Below are 23419 nucleotides of genomic sequence, written 5' to 3' on the forward strand. Positions count from 1 at the left end.
AGGCAGATATAAGCGAAGTGCCAATTTAGTTTTGAAAAGGACTCAAATTCAAAGTACGTGCTATCAGAATTCCCTCCAACTGAAATACCATTCCATATCGTTAGAAATATGGTAGATGCTATATAGTGATTTACTTACTTATGTCAATGCATGATTTCCAAAATTGAAGTTATAATTCCAAATGATTCCTAACTTATATTCTCCAGAAACTTTCAAGGATGATTGGTTCCATTGGAAGGGTAGTTTCTTCTTTTCAATGAAGGATAAATGTCCTTTATCAAAGTATGTCTTCAGCGAGAGTTGAATCATGGTATAACAATGTTAGAGCTGAACGTCCTCTTTGGGGCCAATAGTATGGTATAATGGAAAGAGCATATTGAATGCAGGGTTAGGATGCCTGCTCTTGAGACCTAATTCTGCTAATTGTGATTTCTGCAGTCCCTTTTTACATATGGGAAGACCAGAAAAACTGAGTGACTGGCTCAAGATCACACAATGCTTTGATGGCCAAACAAGAAGGATTAAGTTATAGTTCACAAAACCTAGAGCCTCTGAGCCTCTCTAAGACCCATGGGTCTAACTGAGGCTACACTATACACTTTTTAGAAACTTCCAAATCTCTTATTTCTATTTTATTAAATGGACCTTCTCCTGAACAACAATTTCCATATTCCTGTCACATCAGATGTTGGAAACCGAATGAATGCATGTGAATAAGAGTTTACCCACTTCAGCTAAAACATATGACTTTCAGCTGACATAGGAAGCCTTGGCATGAACATGATTGTGAACCAGGCATGCCATACCCATTAAGAAGAGTGAATAATATTTGGCAGAGTTGTTTGTACCATGTCCAAGGACAATCTCTCTGAAATACTATTGTTGCTTTTGAGGAAGTAATGCTGGAATGAGGCTCAAGAGACCAGCCCTGGCAACCTAAAAGACCCTTTGCTGCTATGGCTTGAAGACCATAGTATCTAGTGTTCCAGATTGTCTCCTTTCCTTACTTTGCTACTCCTGCAATTCCATTCGCACTGTCCACGGGGGTTTGCATTAAGCCTTGCGCTTTCCCTGCTGTACAGTTCATATTACATGCCATGATAAAAAGGCACTATTGCTCCCTTTATTTATTTGTCTCCCCATAATGTCTCCTGACTACTCACAAGGACTGGAACAGACTAGGACCCAAGTCTCCTGAGTTAGGATTCAGTGTTGCAAGGATATAATAATTTTTACATGTCATTGCAATCTTTAAGTTATTTGGAGGGAGATCATACTTTCTAGAAAAGGAATAGTGTTTGTATGGAACAGCACTATCTTTTTTAGAAAATAAATCAAAAGAGTAAAATCTAAACTTCTAGGTTTTATGCTGAGAGTTGGTCCTTTTTGTGGATCAGAAAGGATTTTGAATCAAAAGAAAACATTCAGCTTACAGTACTATCAAAAACTGCAGATCTTCACCTTTCCTCAGTTGCAATCAAGCCCTCCCTTATAGCAAATTGAGCAAAGCAGAGTAAAAACAATTAATTCTACAAAGGACTCTAACTATATGTACTTTTGGATGGATGTTAGAAAATCATTCATACCTTAATCCAAAGCTTAGATGACAATTGCTAATGTTCTATTTGCCTGATCTCCAGGGTGATTCATGTTCTCAATTTAGTATACTAATTAAAGATCACAGAACTTGAGAGCCGGAAGAAAAAAACAGACTGGAGCTTTAAACTGATAGCTGAAAGGAGCATCCAATGAAGTGCACCCTGAATGCAGCTATTTGACTTCTGCCTGAAGACTTCTGATGGTCATGAAGCACGCTACCCTCCAAAGCATCCCAGTACTACTTTGGGATAGCTCTAACAAAGAGGGGGAGACAACAAATGTTTATTAAGCAATAGTTATGTGCCAGACAGTGAGTTAATATATAATAAATATATGCAATATATAATATATAATAAATGATATTATATCATTTGATCTTCACAACAACCCTATGAGGCAGAGACCATACCTCTCTATTTTGAAGCTGAGGAAACTGAGGCAGACAGAGATTAAGTGACTTGTCCAGAGTCATACAGTTAGGAACTATCTAAGGCCAAATTTAAACTCAGATCTTCCTGCCTTCGGGTCCAGGGCACTAACTGCTATATCACAACCTCCTCTTTTTAGTGAGATCAGTCCTAAATTGAAGTCTATACTTTCACACACCATTTCTTGTCTTCATCTCTAGGGTAAAACAGGTCAAATATAAACTTGCTTCCACATGACAGCCCTCAAAAGTTCTTGACAACAGCTTCCATATTATCCATAGTCTTCTCTGCTCCTTGCTAAACATCCCCAGTTCTTGTAACCAATGTCCATCCAACATGGGTCTTCATCAACCCAAGTATCTGCTTCTCTGTGCTTTGTAGTTTATTATCAATATCTTTTTTAACTTTGATTCCCAGAACTAAATACAATACTCAGAGCATGATCTGACCAAGGCAAAGGCAAACAGTATCATCTCCTTATTCTTGGAAGCTATGCTTGGCTCCCATTTCACACTGCTGACTTATACTGAGTTGGAAGTTTATCTTTTTCAGGTCAGCTACTGTCTAGCCATGCCTCTCCTACGTTGTAGCTGTAAAGCTGATTTTTTGGCATCTAGGTAGCATAGTGGATACAGTGCAGGACTAGGAGGTGGGGAGACTGGAGTTCAAAACCGACTATAACTGTTTTCTGACCCCGAGGAAATCAATAGCCTCTCTCCATCTATTTCTTCACTTTTAAAATGGGGATAATAGTAGCACCTACCTCCCAGGATTGTTGTGAAGTGTTTTCCAAATTCAAAGTGGTCTAAAAATGTCATGTTATATTATTATCATTATTGTACCCAAGTGTAAGACTTTACATTTGTCTTTGCTGAATTTTATCATATTAGGTTCAGCCCAGTGCTCTAACTTAACAAAAATCTTTGACATCCTGACTTCATTATTTAGTATATTAATTCTCCATGCCAGTTGTTCATTATCTACAAGTTAGATAACCAATGTACCTATGCCTCCATTCAAGTCACTGATAACCATGTTAAGCACCACAGAATCAAGCAGAAATCTCTCAGACGTGCCTATGCAGACTTCTCACCGAGCAGGAATAAAGCCAATGAAACTAATACTTCCAGCCCAGTCATTCTAGCAGTTATTCACTGAACTGTCCTACCATCTAACCCACATCTCTCTATCTTTTCCACTAGAATAGTGTGAGTCACTTCATGTGAGTACTCACTAAATATGTGACTGGTGATTATTTAACAAGGAAAACAATTATCACCTACCAGTGGCAACATGTTATAATGGAAAGATCACTTAATTTTAAGTGAAGAAAGTCCAGTATTTGAATACTTGTTCTTCCACTTACTATCTGGGGAATCCTGGTCAAATCTCTCAACATCCATAAACTTCGGTTTCCTCATTTATAAAGCAGGAAGGTTATTCGGAGAGGCAGCACCCAAAATTGAAACTGCCCTTGGGTTCAAGTCTAGCTCTAATGCTAACTAGCTTTGTGACCATTGGAAAGTCATTGATCCTTAGTTCTCCCACCAGTATAATGGGCTTGACAGCAGTTGCCATACCTATCTCAAAGGTGTTATTATAATCGTACTTTGTAAACTTTAAAACACCATATAAATGTGAATTTAGAAACCTCCAAGTATCTCTGGGGCAAGCTTCCTCTCCACTATGGTCTCATTCAAGGTAACCTTCCACCCGTCACCTTCACCCATCCCCCCAACAATCAATGCCTGGTCCCTGCTCTTTAAATAGAAAAAATTCCTATTTATAACTAGTAGTACTTGATAAGTATACTATCAACAAAACATGTTTTGGTTCTCTGAAATGCCCCACATGTCTAGCTAGCCTTGCACACAGAGACTACATATGGAGAGGGAAATAAAATATTTAGCCATTGCAGAGGATGTGGACAATGTGTGAACTTCGTGAAAAGTGCTCACTTGACACATGCAAGAGATTAGGGCTGCAGCTGCTACAATTCAAGGGTTTGTATTAAATGTGGTGTGTGCATTCAATGTTATAGAGAACACAGAGGAGGTTTCTACCCTTACCTCGTAGGGTGATGAAGAGCTATTTTGCCAGAGGGAAATTCCCAGCAGCAGGGGTTCCCTAACGTCTGGGGGAGGGTTCTGCAGGACAAAACTCCCTTCTAGTCTTCCCCTCACAAGTGCCACTGGCCAATCAGGGGCACAGCTGATGAGGATCTGGATGAGGGGCTCCAATCAAGCTGTAGGGCCATGCTCCTTGTGTGGCCCTACGTCCTAGCATGTACATTGGAGGAGTTCCAGTTTCCAAATGAACTCACTATTATTTGGTTGGCAATTCCAACCACTTCTAAAGGGACCTATTGCTGTTTGCAGTTCTGACATCTTGCGTCTCATTTAACAGAAGGTTCATGTTGGGCCTCCCTGCATCTTTGTGGGAGAAATGAATGTAGGATGTGCTTTATCATTTTTCTTTTGCTTCTTAGTTAAGAACAGTTTAGGCTAATACTAAAAATACCACCACAAATAATGATAGACATGTATGTGATATTTTAAGGCAGGGATTCTTAACCTGTTGTCTGTAAACTTTACTTTTTAAAATATTTCATTTTCTTTCAATTACATGTAAAGGTAAATTTTAGTATTCATTTAAATTTTCTTTTAGTTCTGACTTTCCCCCACCTGATGTGGTAGGTATACAAGTACAGTCACGAAAAATATATTTTCACATTAGTCATGTTATGAAAGAAGGCATGATGTGTGAATCTAAAAAAAATGTGAAAACTATATTTCAACATAATTGGCTTCTTTAGTAATTCTATGTATTTCATACATTTAAAAACTATTCAGAGAAGGGGTTCAAAGGTTTCCGTAGACTTCCAAAGACCTAAAAAAGTTAAGAGACCCTGTTTAAAGTTTGGAAAATGCTTTACATAAATTATTTCTTTGGATTCTCAAAAGAATATGGTGAAATGGCTACTATTGTTAGCCTCATTTAACAAATGAAGAAACTGATACCCAGAGAGGTTAAGTGATTTCTTTAGGGTCACAAAACTAGTAAGTAGCTGAGGCAGATTAGAAGTCAGACCTTTTTGACTCAAAGTCCAACATTGCTGCCATTATCCCATTATGCTTCATGGTGTTAAATAATGTTTATCTTAAATATATGGACACACCTCCAAGAATTGATCTATAATAATATAATTTCCTGTGTTATTTTAGGCTGGGAGAGATGATCATCAAAGAATGAGACTGATAAAGAACTAAGTAGAGGAATAGGACCTGTGACTTTAGTGAAACAGGGAAATGCCAGGTAGGGAAATTTCCTGTGCCAATGAATATTGGCTCCTTCTCTGCAGTTCACAGATATTTATCTAAAGCACAGAAAAATTAAATGATCAGTCCAGGATCAGATTGTTAGCGTGTTGGAGGTAGGATTTAAACCAGTTTTTCCTGACTCCCAAGACTAGCTTATCTACTATATCACACTGCCTCTAACAAGACTGATAACAGCATTCAATATTTAAGTCTGCCATTATTTTTAGAAATTTCGTCTAGTTATTTAATGTATGATGAAATATTTTACCTGATGAAGATAAATGAGTCAAAGACGTAGACCCATTCAGCAAATTAGAAAATTGTATGAGGAATGCCTTGGAGCTACATATTAACATGTGATTTTACCCACTGGTCTGCCAAAAGGCACTAGATTAATGAAGACAGTGGTGTAGACAAATGTTGTCTTGTGCTTAAAATCAAAGAGAAAGCTGACCTCAATCTTATTAACTTAAAAATGTGTTCCTTCTTTACATACTTTTAGGGAAGTGAAGTTTGGTTCATACTCTAGAAGGACAGGACAATTCCACTCTTAAAGAATATTGTCTTTAACTCATGTTTTTGCAAACCACAAAAACATAACAGGAGAAGTTAAATCTGCACTTAGCCTCTGGAATCTGGAGATTCATAGTGCAGAGTGTGAAGTAGATACAGTAAAATTCTTTGGGGTCCCCATCCCCACCCACTTAAGTGACACACTTTAGTTGCTACTGTTGACTTCTCAAGAGTGAGTTAGCTCTTTCAGTTTTCTTATTCCCTAGGTGGGGAAGGGGGAGGGACGAGAAAGGGCCTCCCCATTTCTTCTGGCAGCAGGTCACTTCTAAAGGCAGCCAAGTGTTGATAAAGGGCAGGGGTTTTCCCCTTCAGGAAGTTCATTCTCTCCCAATGTTTAAAGAACACTGGAAAACTCTGTCACACAGTATTTTTCCTGCTTTTTAATGTGGATTCCTTTGTGTTTTATTTGGTCCTGGTTTTCTTCCCCTTTCCTTTCATCTGCTTCCTTTTTCAGAAAAGTTAGGTTTTTAAAAAAAATTTGGATTACTACTTTGTAATTTAAAACCAACTATGCTTACATAAGATATATGATAATGAAATTTGTTGCCTAGTTCTGATGGATAAAATGCGTCTTAGTCTCATAACCCTCTTTCCCAGAGCCACACCCTTCCAGCTGGGAATCTGAGGACCATGTTATTTTGAATTTTAACAGTGGGAGCTAGAACCCTGACCTAGAGTTTTTTGATCTTGTACAAAGAGCATCATCCTGTAAGTCAGAAAACTGAGGTTCAGTTTCCAACTCTCATGCTGCAGTTGTCTGACATTCGATAAATTACATCACTTCTTTGGATCTCAGGTACCTCATCTGTAAAATTTGGGGGAGGGGATGTAGTTTGAAGCAGAAATAATGATCTTTTAAAGTTTTTTTTCTAGCTCTAATATTCTGTGATTCTAGACCTCCAACTCCATCTGTTTTCCCAGTAGGAAACTGTTCCTTCTCTCCTCTATGATCAATATAACAAAAGACCAATAATCTTTCCCTTCCTGTAGATATTGAAAAGACAGTGGAAACAGATGCCCTTCTCCCTCAAGGATGTCTCAAAACCAAAGACTTGCAAGAAATGAGGCCTTTCTATCCAAACACTGTCTATTGCCACCAATTAAATTGTCTTAGCATAATAGGGCAGCTGGGCAATGGAAATGTGAATAGGTCTACTTTCATCAGAAAGATCCTACATTCTTTAGATTAAGTTGTGTTTTTAACTAACTGATATCCTGAAGCTATTCGGGAGCAATTAATGGGGTTGTCACTAATCCTTAGATCATGAAATCCGTGCTATATAATTCTGCTGCTGTTGCAAAATGAGGATTTTGGGAGAGGAAGAGAAGGGGATTCAGCCATCTGAAAGTTCTCTGAGGTGCTTCCCATTTTGTTTAATCTTTTCCTTATCCAGATTCCTGCCCCTTAAAGAAGACTCCAGTAGAGCAATGGCCCCCTTGACTTCCCCAAGTTAAGTTTTGTGAGCTTGTTCCACTTAGTCAGGCACAAGATCTCGAACAAAGATCACAACTATAAGAAAGGACTATGACAAAAAAGCATGTGACAAGGTCAGCATAAAATTAATTCTTCACAATTTATTTTGAGTTCATGTCTCCTTTATCAAAACATTGATTGAGACAAACAAAGCCAGCAAAATATAAACAGGTTGTCTTCAGAGAAACTTTGCACAGAAGCATAAAGATGACTCACAGTGCTAGGATCTGGGTTTGGTTTCTAGGTCTTCTCCAAGTTACCTATATGACTTTAAGGAAGTCATTTATTTTTCCTATGACTGCATAATATAGACAAAGGAGAGAGGGTGGACCATGTCATTTGATCCAGTTTAATGACTTAAGCCACAAATAGTAAGTAATTAATAAAAAAAAAATCTAAAAGAAAGTCTCTAGTGGAACAGTCTAGGAATTTGTCATGGGCTGTGATATATCCAATATTTATATAATTATTTGATGAGGGCATAGACCAATCAATCAGTAAGCATTTATCAAGAACCTGCTATCAAGAACCAGAAACTTTTCTAGGTGCTGAGGACACAGAAATGAGCTTCCAAGGAGCTCATATTCTAGTTTATATTCTATTTCAACTACTTATCAAAACTGGAGATGACATAAAGTTGGACAATATAAAGTACTGGATGACAACTGAGGTTGGAAAAAATCCTCATCAGGCTTGAATGACACACAGGCTCTATAAAGATTCAATTAATGGGAGCAAATGTAATATAATTAAGGCTTTACATAGAAGATGGCAATTGAAACTTGGGAATCTAAGAGCAATTGGTAAAGAGCTACATTCTAAGCATGGGGGTCAGCAAGCACAAAGAGAGACCCAGGAGATAGTGTGGCTCCCATGAGAAACAATAGTAAGTACAATTTATATGGTTTGCAAAGCACTTTACACTCATCATCTAATTTTATCTTCCCAACAGCCCTGGCAGGTAGGTGCTGTCACCATCATCATCATATAGATGAGGAAAAAGAAGATAGAAATTAAATGATTTTCCCAGGTTTACTGAGCTAGTGTCTGATGTCAGCTTTATGCTCAAGCTTTCTTGCCTCCAGGTCCTCTATTCTAGCTACTGTGCCATCTAGTTGCCTCTATCACATAGTATAGTTTGGAATTCTTGTTGTTGTTCAGTCATTTTTCAGTTGTGTCTGACTCTTTGTGATCCCATTTACAGTATTCTTGGCAAAGAAACCTAAATGGTTTACCTTTTCCTTTTCTAGCTCATTTTACAATTGAGGAAACTAAGGCAAATGACTTGCCCAGAGTCACCCAGCTAGTAAGTGTCTGAAGCCAGATTTGAACTCAAGAAGGAGTCTTCCTGATTCCAGGCCTAGCACTCTCTCCACTGCACCACCTCAATACCCTAGTTTAGAATTAAGGTGCCCTAAAGTATGCTATATTTCTTCTCGGATCAGGTTCATAAATTCTCATATCATTTTAAAACAATACAACAGGAAACTATTAAAGACAATTAAAAGAGGATCAAATGGTCATTGGCTAAAAATGAACCTAAACAAGCAGCCTGGAAAGGTCAAGGCCACTTAAGATTATGTGATCCCAAGCAGATGTAAATTCCTATGAACACTAATTCAACATGGCAAGAGAACAACTACAAATTAACAAAATACAAACACATACACAATACAATAAAACTCAACGACTTTATGAGCATTTGAGCCAAATGAATTTCCATCTGCCAGCTCAGCAATTTAAATCTACAGATTGTACTCATGAATCAAATTTGTAAAAACTGAGCATGTTCAAAAATACTGTTGATGGAAGGAGTATTAAATGACTCTTTTAAATGTCTCTTTGTTCCAAAGAGGCTCCTTAGTGTATGGGCACATCTACATAGGCCAAGTATTTTTCAACTGTATAGTATGATTTTGGCCCCAAAGGAAGAAAGCATGCAAGAAACATTCAGGATTAAGTGGTAGCAATCGTATAACCCTAGGAATTTGACCTTAGATCACTTGAAAAGTAATTTCCAGAAGCATATCCCAGAGGATGCAACAGGCTCACAGAATCATAAAATTTGAGTTGGAAAGGATCTCAGAAACTGATCAAGCTAAGATATAACTATTACAAAACTGCTTCTACATCCCCAACAAATAGCCATCCATCCACTGACTTGAAAACCTCCAAAGATGGTGAACTCACTATTTTATGATGCAATCCGGCTGCAATTCTTACAAAACAGGTTTGAGTGAAATCACTCTTTCTACAACTTTTGCCCTCGCCTCCTAGTTACGCCCTTTAGAACCAAATAGAACAATTCAAATACAATACACAAAATGGGTCTTCAAATATTTGAAGACAACTCTCATTTTACATCTAAAGAGGCTATTTTAGAGGTGAAATTTTCCTCTTTCCTTTTTGATTATTCTTAGTTTCCAGACCACTTACCAACCTGACCACCCTTCTATGGGTGCTTTCTAGTTTGACAAGGTCAGTCTGTTGGTCAACAACCATGCATTAGACATTTATTATATACAGGAAATGGACTTAGTCTCGGGGATATAAAGAAAGACAAAAGTACTTCCTGTTTACAAGGAACTTAACTACTAATTGGAAAGACAACATTCATGTAACGAGGTACACAAGATATTTAGAGTGTAAATGGAAGGTAATCTCAAGAAGTCAATAGCAGCAGGTGGGACCTACTAGAAGGCTGGATTTGAGTTGGGTCTAAAAAGAAGTCAATGAAGCTAGGAGGTAGAGAGGAGGAGACAGAACATGCCAGGCATCGGTGACAGTGACTCCTCTAAAATATAATGTTTACACTGAACACAATATTATGGATATGGCACAACAATTACAGTTTATATTTAATCAAATGTTGTCTATAGCACTTTCGGGACAGAAAAGTGTTTTCCTAGTAGTCTGGTAGAAATTAGCTTTTCATTGACATGTTATAACAAATTCAACAATAAACAACCAATTTAGGTAATTAAATAAATAATAAATTGATTAATAATGACTAATAAATTTAAATTAAGTAAATTGTTAAATATCAAATAAGTATGTTTAATATGTATTAAATATTGAATTGCATATTTAATATTTATTAGATCTCACATCTTAACAATTAGGAAATAAATCATATATCTTTCACAATTATGGGTAAAGCATGAATTCTCAACTAAGCAAGGTATAGAGGCATTTACAGAAATTAAAAGAGATAATCTTGTTTGTAAGTAACCGAAGTTTTTCCCACAAACAAAATTAATGCATCTAGAATAAGAAGATTAGTGGTTGACTAGCGGAATAAAATTATCAGAATTCTCAGGAATGGGTCTCGTACCCAAGGCATAAAGACAACTAACAGAAACATATAACATAAGTCATTCTCATTTTTTCTACTTAATCTTTATTCTTAGTCTTTATTCTCCTTAATCTCTTAGCAATATTCCAAGCTGTTGATTACCCCCTCAAAAAAAGCTCTTTCCTCCTTTGTCTTCCATGACATTATACTTTCTCGCTTTGGTCTCAATTCTATGGCTACACCTTCTCTATCTCCTTCACAAAGCACATGTTTCTCTCTCTCTCTCTCTCTCTCTCTCTCTCTCTCTCTCTCTCTCTCTCTCTCTCTCTCTCTCTCTCTTCTCTCTCTCTCTCTCTCTCTCTCTCTCTCTCTCTCTCTCTCTCTCTCTCTCTCTCTCTCTCTTTGTTTCTCTCTTTGTCACTCTCTCTCCCTCTTTCTCTCATTGATAGTACCTTATTTTTTGTCATTCTCAAACAGATAAGAGGTCAGAGGATATGAACAAAAGAAAAAAACTATAAGCTATTATCCATATTGAAAATGTGACCAATCACTAATTATAATACAAACATTTATCAAAACTACCCTGAGGTTTCACATCACACCCAGGAAACTGGCAAAGATGAAGAAGATGGGAATAATCAATGATAAATAGGTTATAGAAAGATAGATACATGAGGCATTATTTGTGGAACTATAACACAATAAGGCTGTTTCAGGAAACAATTTGGAATTTTGCAAATAAGTCAATGTTCATATCCTTTGATGCAGAGATTGTGCTATTTTGCTTCATAGGCAAGGTTTGAGCTCAGGTCCTCCGACTATAGAATCAGTTTTCTTTCCCTTTTGTGACTTATCTACGGAGGATTGAATGAAATAATATGAAAAAAGAATCACATGGGATGAGAAAGTATTGTTGCAACCTATGCTAATGATGGGGGTACCCACACTCAAAAATTCCTTAAAGAAATACTTTAATGGAATTAAAGAAAGAATATTGATATTGAAATGGAATGGATATAAATTCAAAATCATTGACATCACTAAATGTTATAAAAATGTTATCTACTCTCACCTCTGCCAACTCTTCAGTTCCAATGTTAACCTGATTCTCCATCAATAACATCTTTCTAAGATATACATATTAGTGGAATAGTTTCATGGGCTACATTTCCAGATCCATTTCATAGTGTTGGCAATATGAATTTTTCTTCCACTTCACTTTACCCCTTTGGGGTGTTGGACAAAACATTTTCACATCATTATGCAATTAGGACAATGTCAGTGCCTGAGGAGAACCTAGTCAGAAATTTCAAAATCTTCCTTTCTTTAACCATGGCATAGGACATTGGGGCTGCAGGTTGTCTTACCAAATTTATTTTTTTTAATGGCAAAGTAAAAAGAATGCTAGATTTAAAATCAGAGGATTGAGTTCAAATTCTAACTCTGCAAATTACTACCCATGTAACTTTAGTCAGGTAACCTCTCTGGGTCTAAATTTCTGCTAAAAGTAAGTTGAACTAGATGGCTTCTGAAATCATTTGTAGCTTTCTGTAAATGATTCTATGATCAAAGGCAATGGTAACTTGATTGGGGAAGCATGTGTTATGTAGAGAAATTAATTAAATATAATATAATTATTGAAATGATACTCTCATGATGACTTTAATCAGTTTGTCATTGGGTTGTGCACATTTGTTCATCAAATATAGGTGGCACATTACAAATATATGTATCAATGTTCCATTAAGAATCACCACTTTGGAACAGTGTCACTATACTTAACAAAATGTTCATTATATTAAAAACTGAGAAAGATGAATATTCTGTATTTTTCATAGGTATTTAATCTTTCACAAATTAAGATATTTAAAAATCTATCATTTATTTATCCATCCATCTATCTATCCATCTTTTTATTTATTTTCTCAATTAATTAAGAAGCCTCCAATTTGAGTTATACAATGTGTGGCAAAAACCTTCAAAATACACTAAGACTTTTTGGTCCTAGAGTACAACTTGTTTTCTCATTTTACAGGTAAACCTTTATGTCCTTTGGCTGATATGGAGATCTGAGGTCTTGCTCGGTTTACTTTCTATCTTTCTAGACTGCTGCTTAACCTTAGACAATTTGCCAATTCTAGTGATCTCGGTTCTCTAGATTCCCTCCATCTCTCTTCAAAAGGCAGGTGAATACCCTTATTACTCTTTTCATTTTACTGACACATTTTTGTGTGTGTGAGCTGGATCTCAAATGTCAAAATCTGACACCCAAATCATAACGGATTCCTTCTTTCCCTAAATAAATGAGTTGGTTGTCAAGATCGGTGAGTTCTGCCTGCTGTATTACTTGTATGTTTTATAGGAAATCTTAGCCAAGGGTGTTATTTTAAGAGATGAGCAAATGGGGAAACCCCATGGCCTAGCCAATAAAATATGAACTTAAGGTGCAAAGAAGCACTCATAAATATTGCTTAGAACAAGGGGATTCATTGTTTCTCCCCAACCCTTCTAGTTGCTCCTCTGATCTCAGCCCCTCTCTGTGCGTCATGGCAGGCCTCATCCTTTAACCTGTGGTTTTTAAAAGCTAAGCTACTACATTATTTATGACTGTAAATGTTAGTAGCCCGTCTGTGTGCTCCTTGTATATGTATGGAGGGATTTTTAAACTTTTTTTCTTCCTTTAAGGTATTTTAGTTTGCAAAGATGAAAGAGTTTGTCCCTGAACATGATTTGGTTTGGGGATGTAGAATTAGCTGTCTTGTCAGTGTGAGGTAGACTGAGGAATTCCAATTCATCCTCCACCTGCACAACTCAAAAAACAGGATTTGAGGCCTCTCCTCATTCATTTTTTTTCTTTTTGTCTCATTTTTGTTCATTCCTATACCACTGTATGTTTTATTCTTTAGCTTTTTGTCTGATTTTTTCTTTGTTTCCCTTAGTCTCCTGTAACATATTCTATATTTTTTCTCTTTCCCTTTTTGCTGCCAAGAATTGTCCCATTCCCATGTCCCATTCCCAATGTTCTTGAATTTCTTTTCATTGCTTCACTTTTGTGTTTTCTTGATCTTTTTTCCCATTTCTCTCCATGTCTCCCATTCAAAAATCCATCCCTTTCCCCAAATCATAGCATTAGAAGTCATGGAAGCCTTACAATGACTTAAAAGTTCAATTGGTCAAGATAAGACTAGAAAATGATGATGCAAATTAAAGAGGAGAGAAGATCTGGGGTAGGGGGTGTGTGGTGGAAGATGCAGTTAGGTAATTTGGTGTGAGAATTCATTATAGAGGATTTCAATAGCCCAAATTACTCCAGAGCCCTGGGGAAGCATTCTTCTTGTTGGGGAGGATGAAATTGGCACTTCATAAACTCTTTGCTCTCAGGTTCAGAGAAAGCAGAACACAGTGTGTAAAGGATGAAACTACAACTAATTAATTTTCTGTTAATCTAATCCTTTTGGGATGAAGAAACAATGATTCCAAAAATTCCCCCCAAAAGGAAAGGGAGAGATTAAAAATACCCATAAGACCAGAGGCTAAATAGATATTGCAGAAATGAAGGATATTTAAAAATAAAAAAGATAGGAGTGGGGGTGGGGGTAAATAGAAGGAAAATGAAAGGAAGAAGCTGATGTAGGTGACAGAAACATTTTCAAATTTGAACCTATCATGGTATATTCCTCGCATGGCACATACACAGATAAAACCTTAACAAAGAGCTATGTTTAAGAATCAGTTAGAACTTGGGATTCATTGGAATTCAATTATTACTAACAGTGATAATATTAATTACGGCGAATTAGCTAATGACTAGAGAACTTCAAAGGAAAACTTTGCTCAGACTTCTGAATGTAATAGTTTAGAAAGGAAAAGACAAATCACAGATGCAACCTAACCACTGCTACTTTTCCATCCATACAAAAGAACCTTATTAATGTTGTTATTATTAATCACGTCTAAATAGTAGTTGTCATGAGAGAATGCTTGATTGAAGTAAACCTTCTTTAGAAACAAGTCATCTTGCCCAAAGAAAACCTCTAAATTTTTATGAATGTGTTTATATTGACAGAGTGATTGTATGATTCCACATAGAACTATCTGGATATGTTACATTTCACTTTACCTAGTTAAAAATTCTCCAGTGTATATTTTAATAAGCTGAAAACAATGTGTTATAGCAGATAGCCATAGTGCTTTTCTAAGCTGTCAACAAGGAAAATCATTTCTGACCCTGCTCCCCCCCCCAAAAAAAACTTCAGTTAACTAGAAGTTTGATGTCCTTGCAAGTGTGAGTAATATAAAATGACTTTAAATATTAAATTGACTTGTAAAGTTATAAAAACATTGTTGTCTTTAATAATTTTACAAGACAGTTCTGTAAAAGAATATTATGAGTTCTGTACCCCCACAATGAATACCCTTCTAGGTACATAAATATAAATGTATCAGTCAATGGTATTTATTAATTATTGCTTAGAATGCCATGCAAAGTCCACCAGATAAAACTGAATCTAAATTCTTTTCAACATAAGAGGACTTGACAAGAAAGAATTAAAATTACATTTTTATTTCTATTTTATTGAAATTAATCTTTTTAAGTCTTTATGTTTATGTCACTGTAATGGTACTGTAACCAAAGGATCAAATAAAATATAGATTGCAATGACTTAGACTGACTGGGATTATTTTTAAGTGAGTCCATGTATAAAAAGTATATAAAAATTGAAAATAATGTACCTTAAGTTTCTAAAATTGACATAATAATCTTGAACTCATATTTTTAGAGGAGTAAATCTGAAGTCTTTACATTTGGAAAATAGATGGTTAAAAAATCATATATTCCCCTCACCATGCTGTTGCTAATACCAGTACCTATAATGCAGTTAACATTTTCCCAGATATTCAGTTTCATTGAGAAAATAGTTGATGAAGGCTTAGAATGCAGTGATAATTGTATCTTAATTAAAAGGGATGAAGACATAGAACAGAAGCTTTCAGGGGTTGCATATGTAACACTTTTTCAAAATGAACAAGTCACAAGCAGAAGTCTAATAAGATAAGCAACTTTTACTATTAAAGTATTGCCATTAAATGTTAGAGCTGCTGACTTCATTTAAAAATATGTAATATAAAAATGGAAACCATCATCCTATCAATTCACTTGAAAATTTTTGCTGTTATTTAAATTCAAGGGCATTTCCCCAATAATAGTAATCAAAAGTAACTTCCCCTAAAACCATTTTCAAGAAATGCTCATACATATTTTGAATGTGACCCAGTTGTCCTTTGTCAGTAAGATATCAGCTTAGAAAAATATGTTTTAGTTGGGTTTCAAAATAACAGCAGAAAACAGGTCCCTTGATAGAAAATGCCATCAGTCTCCTCAATGATCAAAGCAGGAAGCTGTATAAGGAACCTTCTCATATTTTTTTTACTGGACATGTAACTGGTTTCCTAATAATTATCTATATCCGGGTAACCACTCCAGGCCAAATTACCTTTGGACTGTTTATTTGATTCATTTACAATTATTTCTCTGCTTATGAGATGTCATTTAGGACACTGGAAAATCAGCTACTGGTGGGACATGGAAAGGTGGAAGGAACCTAGGCAAAGCTCCAAGTAGTATTTACAAAAATGCTTAACGATGCCAACTTTTTAAACATGCCAAAATAGGTGAACATTATCCATAATAATATGATGCTGAGAGCTCTAGTACACTTTTCCTTTGCTTTGTATTGTTTTCTGGGAAAAGTTGTACCATCAAATTCGTCTTTTGAATAAATAGGCTTTGATCATATAGCTCAGACATTTGAATATGCAAAATAGCTTTGAGAATGGTATAGTTATAATTTAACTTTCCCTTGTCCAACTAGCAAAAACTCACCTTACAGTCAGAATTAATTAGCCTGCATATTTCAAGTGAGAGGTTTCATTTAGGATGATTCAATAAAGTCGGGAAATTTGTGGTTTGTTCCCTAGGATAGCTCACTTTTCTATTTCACATTGCAAGGCATGATGCAAACAATATTCCTGTCTGAAGCTCACATCTAATATTCCTCCTCCAGAATAACATGACCAAATATATCCCAGAACATACATATTGAATTACCCTACTAATGTAATCCAAACAATTATAACGGAGCATTCCCTGTACACCAAAACATTAATTCCAAATGGAACTGTCCTCCAATGATAACAAGGAGGTACTAGGAATTGCTGAATGAAACTGTATTTTTTGGTTGATGAGTGGTCTTTTTATGTCTTCAGAGAAAGCTTTCAAATGGCTCACAAAAATAAAATGATGGTGCTGGATGATTTTAAAATATGAATTAATTTTGCTTTGTCTTTAAAGATCCAGTCAGCAACTTCCTCTGATTTGAAAATATATTGTTAAGATTAACTTAGGTAATATACTAAGATAATATTTTTTCTACTCTTAGTAATTTAGTTTGCCCCTCTCTATCAGATATTAAATCATATAAAACTGTTTCTTTCTCTCCATGATTTAGTTATATGAATATGTTAATTATGTCTAAATAAAGAATGTTAAGATAAAACTGTTCCAGCTAATCTGAATTCCTCTTGAATAGTTCTTACAAAAGCTGCAAAGTAAAATGCTCCAGAAACCACAATTACATAGAATTCGGAGCAAGGAAGAGTATTCCAACTAATTTAGGGTTAAGCTACATTCTAATGGCTTGTAAGGACCAAATGAAACTTGGTAATTATAATGCATGAGAGCAGACTTCAAGGATATCTGATTATTTCAACCACTGGAAAACTCTCCTTATTAAAGTTTTCACAATTTTTAAATCTTTGGTAACATAAAACATATGACCCTAGAGAACACCTTATCCTTCTTGCAAGGATGGCTGATACCAAATGAGCAGAGCCCACTGAGCAGCACATAATATGAAAACATACAGATATTCTTTGGCCTTTAAGATCATGACTTTTGGGGAAATTTTATATTGCACTAGAATCTTAAAGAATAATGATAATTTGTTCAAAGAGCCAAGTTCACTTTAAACTAAAAGTAAGTTGGACATATTTTTATAAAACCAATAAGATAACCAATGTAAAATTTTAATTCTTTTTTCCTGTAAACTTACAGATAGAATGTTAAGTTTGAACATTAAAACATCACACAATTTACTGATCCCTAAATAGGTCTGAAAGTAATCATTTTCATTGCTACCAATGTATTAAATCGAAAAATTTAGTGAGATACTTAAGTGAAATAGCCTCTATGAAATCATTGTGGTTAAACACATCATGATACTAATGTTCTTATTAGGAAAATTGCAATGGATACTAACAATGCAGAAAATGGTTTTGATTATTTGAAATCAATTCTAAACACTTTGCAATATTTTAACATCCTTACTAACACTTACTAATTAGCCTTGAATTAATATGTGTGTCTGTGTATCACAGCTTAGCCAAAAATGGTACTAATTACAGAGGTTTTCATTAGTAAAGGGGTGGAGAGCTTAATCTCAAGATTTAAAGGAAAAAGATTGTATGGACAATGATTGTCACTAAATACATGAGCTATATTTTCCTTTCCTTTCTCAGAACAATAATATGTATTGAATAACTTATTGCAGATACGAAGTATTGGTCTGCCTCTCCCCCTTTCCTAAAAGAACTGTCATATCAGAATTCCTTAATATTGTTAATGTTTGATGATATTATTTGGTGATAACAAATTCAGCTATAATAATTTTTATTACAAATATCTTCCCTGCAAGGGAATTTTTTTTTAAAAAAAAGAAAATGTGTGCACAATTTAAGATGCATCTTAAATAGCAATCCAAATTAACAAGTGTTTTCTCACTTTCTCTCACCCTCAAATGCTCCTTTTTCAATGAACCCTTTAATTGTTCTCATAGATTCCTGCTTTCCACAATAGCATCTGTTTGTTCATATGTTTAGGCATGGTTGAGAGTTTAACAAGTTCTGAAAAGACTCAAATCTACTCAAACCATAAGTGTTCAATTTTAACTTTTTATATTTCAAAAACATGAGCTTTGTTGCCTAAGGCAAGAACTTACATTACATCAATGAAAGAAAGGAAACAGAAGCCAGGAGAGGAGAGTTATAGAAAATGACTTTATATAAACATGACCACCTACCATGCAGCTACTTCGTCATTAGTAAAACTTCCACTTTGTAATAACATAGATTAGCAATAAACAAACAAACAAATAAATAACGTACCTAAATTGACAAAGCTCATGACCATGTCAGCATCATTCAGAAAGTTGGTATCATGTAGGCTGGCCAAAGGAGGACTTTGAGTGGTCAGAGGTGGAGTGCGAGATAATTGTATTCTCTGAGAATATCCATTGGGAGATGCAGGGTATCCCTTTCTTACTCCTCTGGTTTCTCTTCCCATGGATCCCCTTATTGAATATTCCAACTCCTCCTCGGCATCTTCTTCATTTGTCATGGCATTGTACAGATTCAGCATAAAAAGAGGAGCAGAAGAAGCTTGCTTTCCAGGTGAAAATGGTCTGGGTCTGTGAGGTAAGCCCAAGATAGAAAGAATTTCCCTCTGTATTTCCCTTCTTTCATGATTCCGTAGCCTCCTATAAATAAAACTGGAGTGAACATGATTATCTCCTAATCCTCCTTTTGCATAACCCACTAGAACCCAGCAGCTCCATAGCAAACCAATAATACCCCTAAGTAAAAGTACAGTCAGATACATTTTTCCCCAAAAGGAAAAATTCTGTTTCTTTTTTTGGTGGTTGTTCTTAATTCTTATTCTCTTAAAATCTGTGTTCCTAAGAGGTATGCTTCCCCAGCAGCTGAAAAACAAATTTACCTATTCTTCATGTCAGTGACTTTTCTAAAGACAACATCCTTAATGATTTTCCTTTTCTATTTTAAGTATTTTGGAATATGTCAAGTTGCGGTTATTCCTAAGAAAGCTGAAACTCGGATTTCCAATTATCCACAGTTGTTATAGTTTGTACTGCATTTATGTAGCAGAAGACGGCTAATATGATTTGGTCAAATGACCTATGCATTCCTATAGAAATATAAGGCAATCAGTTCTTTGGTGTTTGGATTAAGAAAAGTTGATCTTCTGATAAACTGCAGTTCCCAGAGTTATCTTCACTTGTTTTAAAATTCTTCACAACCTTTGTGTTCTTTCCAAGACAAAGTCCTGAATCACAGATCTATCCTGATCTGCACCTTGGTGCTGTCATGTGTATTTTTCCGGCAGCTTGGTGATAACTTTAACATCTTTTGGGTCCTCTTAGTGTAAAATGAGATTTAAGGTTGTACTAGTAAAGTAAATGTGTTTTCCTTAGTTTACTTGCAAACCTTCTCCAAAGTCCATTCAACTCCTTTCTCCTTCTTACTGTTATTTCCACCTCCAGCAGGCACAAATATACCAGCCCTCTTCAAGAGAGATCTAAAGACTAATGTAAGCACAACCCTGCTGGGAAAGAAGAGGCTTCTCATTGTAATTTGAAACTGGTAAAGCAAAAAGACCTTAACCCTTTGGTTGCCAGAAAAAAATCTCCATTTTTAGCATTTTATAACCACACACCTAATTTAGCATTATGCTGCCTTCTGTAGATAAGTTCCAGAATAGGGATATTTTCAAATATTAGAACAAAAGTTCTGACTGCTGTTCTTCACAGGATTCTTTTGGATCTTTCTTTTAAAGGCACAAATTCAGTACACTTCAATGTGAAATCCTGAGTAATAACTGAGATATCATCAGATTACTAAACTTATTTCTGACTGCTGTTCTTGTTTTCATTAAATTAAGAGTCTAAACCTTTATTCACTGAGAAAACATACAAAATGAAAGTATTTTTAAAAATTTGGGCATATTTGCTGTTTCTTAAGTTGTACCTATTGTATCTTCTAAAGTAAAATAAAACTGAAATCCGTCAACCGGAAACATGCTTCACCCAACACAATGATAAACACAATTTGAGGGTTATGACAGCTTACATTTAAAAAGTTTAAACTAATTTTTGCTTAATAAAAGGATCCATTTATCCCTTCAACTACAATCTCCCCTCTTTCTTCCTTCCTCCCTTCCTCTCTTTTCCTTTCCTTTTCTCTTTGTTTTGTACATGATATGTGTGTGTGTGTGTGTGTGTGTGTGTGTATGTATTATGGATCTACACATAGGAATCAATTTGAAATAATATGTAGTTTTATAATCTTAAAAAATTAAAGTAATAAAACTTGAGAATAGATAATTAAAAATGATTACTTTTAACTCTGTTATGTGGAATACTTTAATTGTTAAGCCACCCATTTATCAAAAAGCAAATGACCTTTCTGAACTCTATCTGAAATTATACAGATTCTAATTTACTTTTTCTAAAGGTTGATGGGAAACTTTGGGAACCACTGGGAAAAATGAATGCATTTAAGATTACCTGATCTGAAGAAATTAGTATAGTACAAGTTTACCGTTAACCCTTGAAATCTTAGCCAAATATTTTTTTTTGCATAGTCCTAAGTTTTATTACTACCTTTAAATCATAGGGATCAGGGATCTCAATGTTTCAAAGATACTCTGATATCATTGGAATAGTTTGAATCAGATTCTAAACTTAGCCAGATAGTGTCACATTTTTCCTTCACTTTTCATAGAAGTAGAGGACAATATATTTTACAAACTATCTTGTTTCCCTCAGTGGTATAGTTCATCAGCATTATACTTTATGAAAGTAATAGTATTCAAAAAACATTTTTTTTTGTCAAAATGCTTCTCACTAAAACCTTGTTATTCACCTCACTGTTAGTTCCCCCACTGATTTTTATTATTATTATTAAGACTCAGGTCAGGTGCTATAACAGTAACAACCTCAGATTCTCAAAGTTCATAGAATATCATTGAAAAATAGGAATATCCTACAGATCCATGGTGCAGAATGTTTGGGACTAAGTAGAGGGATACCATTCCCTTAAGGACTGGTCTACAAAACCACTTAAATACTTCAAATAACTCACTTAATGTCCAAACCATAATGAGAATTCTTGGTCACTAGTACAGTTTCAAATCAAGTACTTTGAGGCAAGATGTCTTTCTCTTAGACTTATAAAAACATACCCCAGATAAAACAGACTGTTTCTCTCCCACTGTATTTTTTAATAAACTATCAAGATTATGAATTTGCCCCTTGAACCTTAGCAGAGGATCTCCAGGGCAAAAAATAAAACTGGAGAGAAAAAACCCAAAAGCATTATGGCTTTCTACATTTGTAACCTATGTACAGGGTTGTGCATAATATCCATGAGAAGAATATAAATGCTTCTTTTTTTTAAATGATGATTTATTATCTCAACCAATGTAATTTCATTTAATTGCTTAACCAGCTATATAGGGTGTCTCTCCATTTGAAATACAATTTTTTTTAAATTTTTTAAAGAAAAAGTCAAAATTTTCCCTTCTTTCTCAACTTCCCCTAAACTCTGATGACAATACGTTCAAGAAAGGAAAGAAAAACAAAATAGAGGTAGGCGGTAAAGGGAAGGAGCACATCTGTAAATCTAAATGAACAAGAATAAAAACAGCTACTAAGTTCAATTCCAATAATTATCTGGTATACCCACACAAACATATTTGAATTATACATAGAGTTTCTCTCCAAGAATGAGAAAGCACTTTGACAGACAGAATGCATCGGATCATTAAAAGGTTTATCAGCCCAAGATTATGAGACCAGAAGTTATTTTCAGCTTAGGGCATGCCCAGTAGCAATTTTAATTTGGAATGAAAGGAAAAGTGATGATAAGGCAAGGACCAGGTAAAAGTTTGGAAAAGGAAATTTTCTGATGTGTCTCTGTCTCATACCATTCCCTAGTTGCCTTTCAATTATCTTAAAGTAAAACCTGCTTGAGAAGAATGAAATTGGACCTCAGAGCAAAGACTTCTCAAAAGAGATATGATAATCGTATATAAGTAGGAAAAGTTTTTCAATGATCACCCCTTCTGGTAAGCCAGGAGTTCGAATCTATGCATGGCCTGAATACCTTCAGGACTTTAAAGATGCTCATCTAGTAAATATAGGAAATATGTGGCAAATGTATTTATTATCTTTTTGAATTGTTACAAAAGGAATAGTATTAGTGGGAAAAATGTTGATTGGAGAGAGAACAAATTTATAAGAACAAAAATAATTATGTACTGAATAATGTTTCTACTTGGAAAATACTATATGATTTTTTAAATTTTATATGTGCATATATGTGTAAATTTATTGAAAATCAGGGGATATGGGCACCAAATAAGGTTGGGAACCCCTATGTTAAAGAGACTCCAGCCCAATATAATTTTACAAGTTTAGTTCATAAGAGTAGAAGTTGATTTTCTGTCCAGCTCTTTTTTTAAAAAATATCTCACACAAGTGAGTTTAAAAGAGATGTGAATCACTTTGTGAATCTGCATTGAATCAGGTGGGTTGTTATTCTAACAAGAATGATTTCTATGGAAAGATGTTGATTACTGCTAATAATGGTAGTAGTGTAATAATTGGATTCATTCCGCAAACAGTGATCCCAATTCTGTTTCAGCATTAGCCAGAAAATACTTGTCTACTAATCAAGGATAACAAGGTGATGCAGTGGATAAAAGTACTGGACCTGGAGTCCAGAAGACTCTCCTTTGTGAGTTCAAATCTGGCCTCATACACTAATAGCTGTAGCAAATTATTTAACCCTGTTTGCCTCAGTTTCTTCATCTGTA

General features: G+C 35.2%; 1 protein-coding gene across 1 annotated transcript in view; it reads right to left on the reverse strand.

The window, feature by feature from the left end:
• BMP5 (bone morphogenetic protein 5) overlaps nt 1–20131 on the reverse strand; it is a 170501-nt gene extending 150370 nt beyond the window's left edge. Inside the window, exon 1 of the mRNA XM_072642502.1 lies at nt 18913–20131. Coding sequence (XP_072498603.1) covers nt 18913–19405 — 493 coding nt within the window. The 5' untranslated portion in view covers nt 19406–20131. The remainder of the gene's footprint in view (nt 1–18912) is intronic.
• Between the last annotated feature and the right edge of the window lie 3288 nt (nt 20132–23419).

The sequence above is a fragment of the Notamacropus eugenii genome, chromosome 2, assembly GCF_028372415.1.
Source record: "Notamacropus eugenii isolate mMacEug1 chromosome 2, mMacEug1.pri_v2, whole genome shotgun sequence".
NCBI lineage: Eukaryota > Metazoa > Chordata > Mammalia > Diprotodontia > Macropodidae > Notamacropus > Notamacropus eugenii.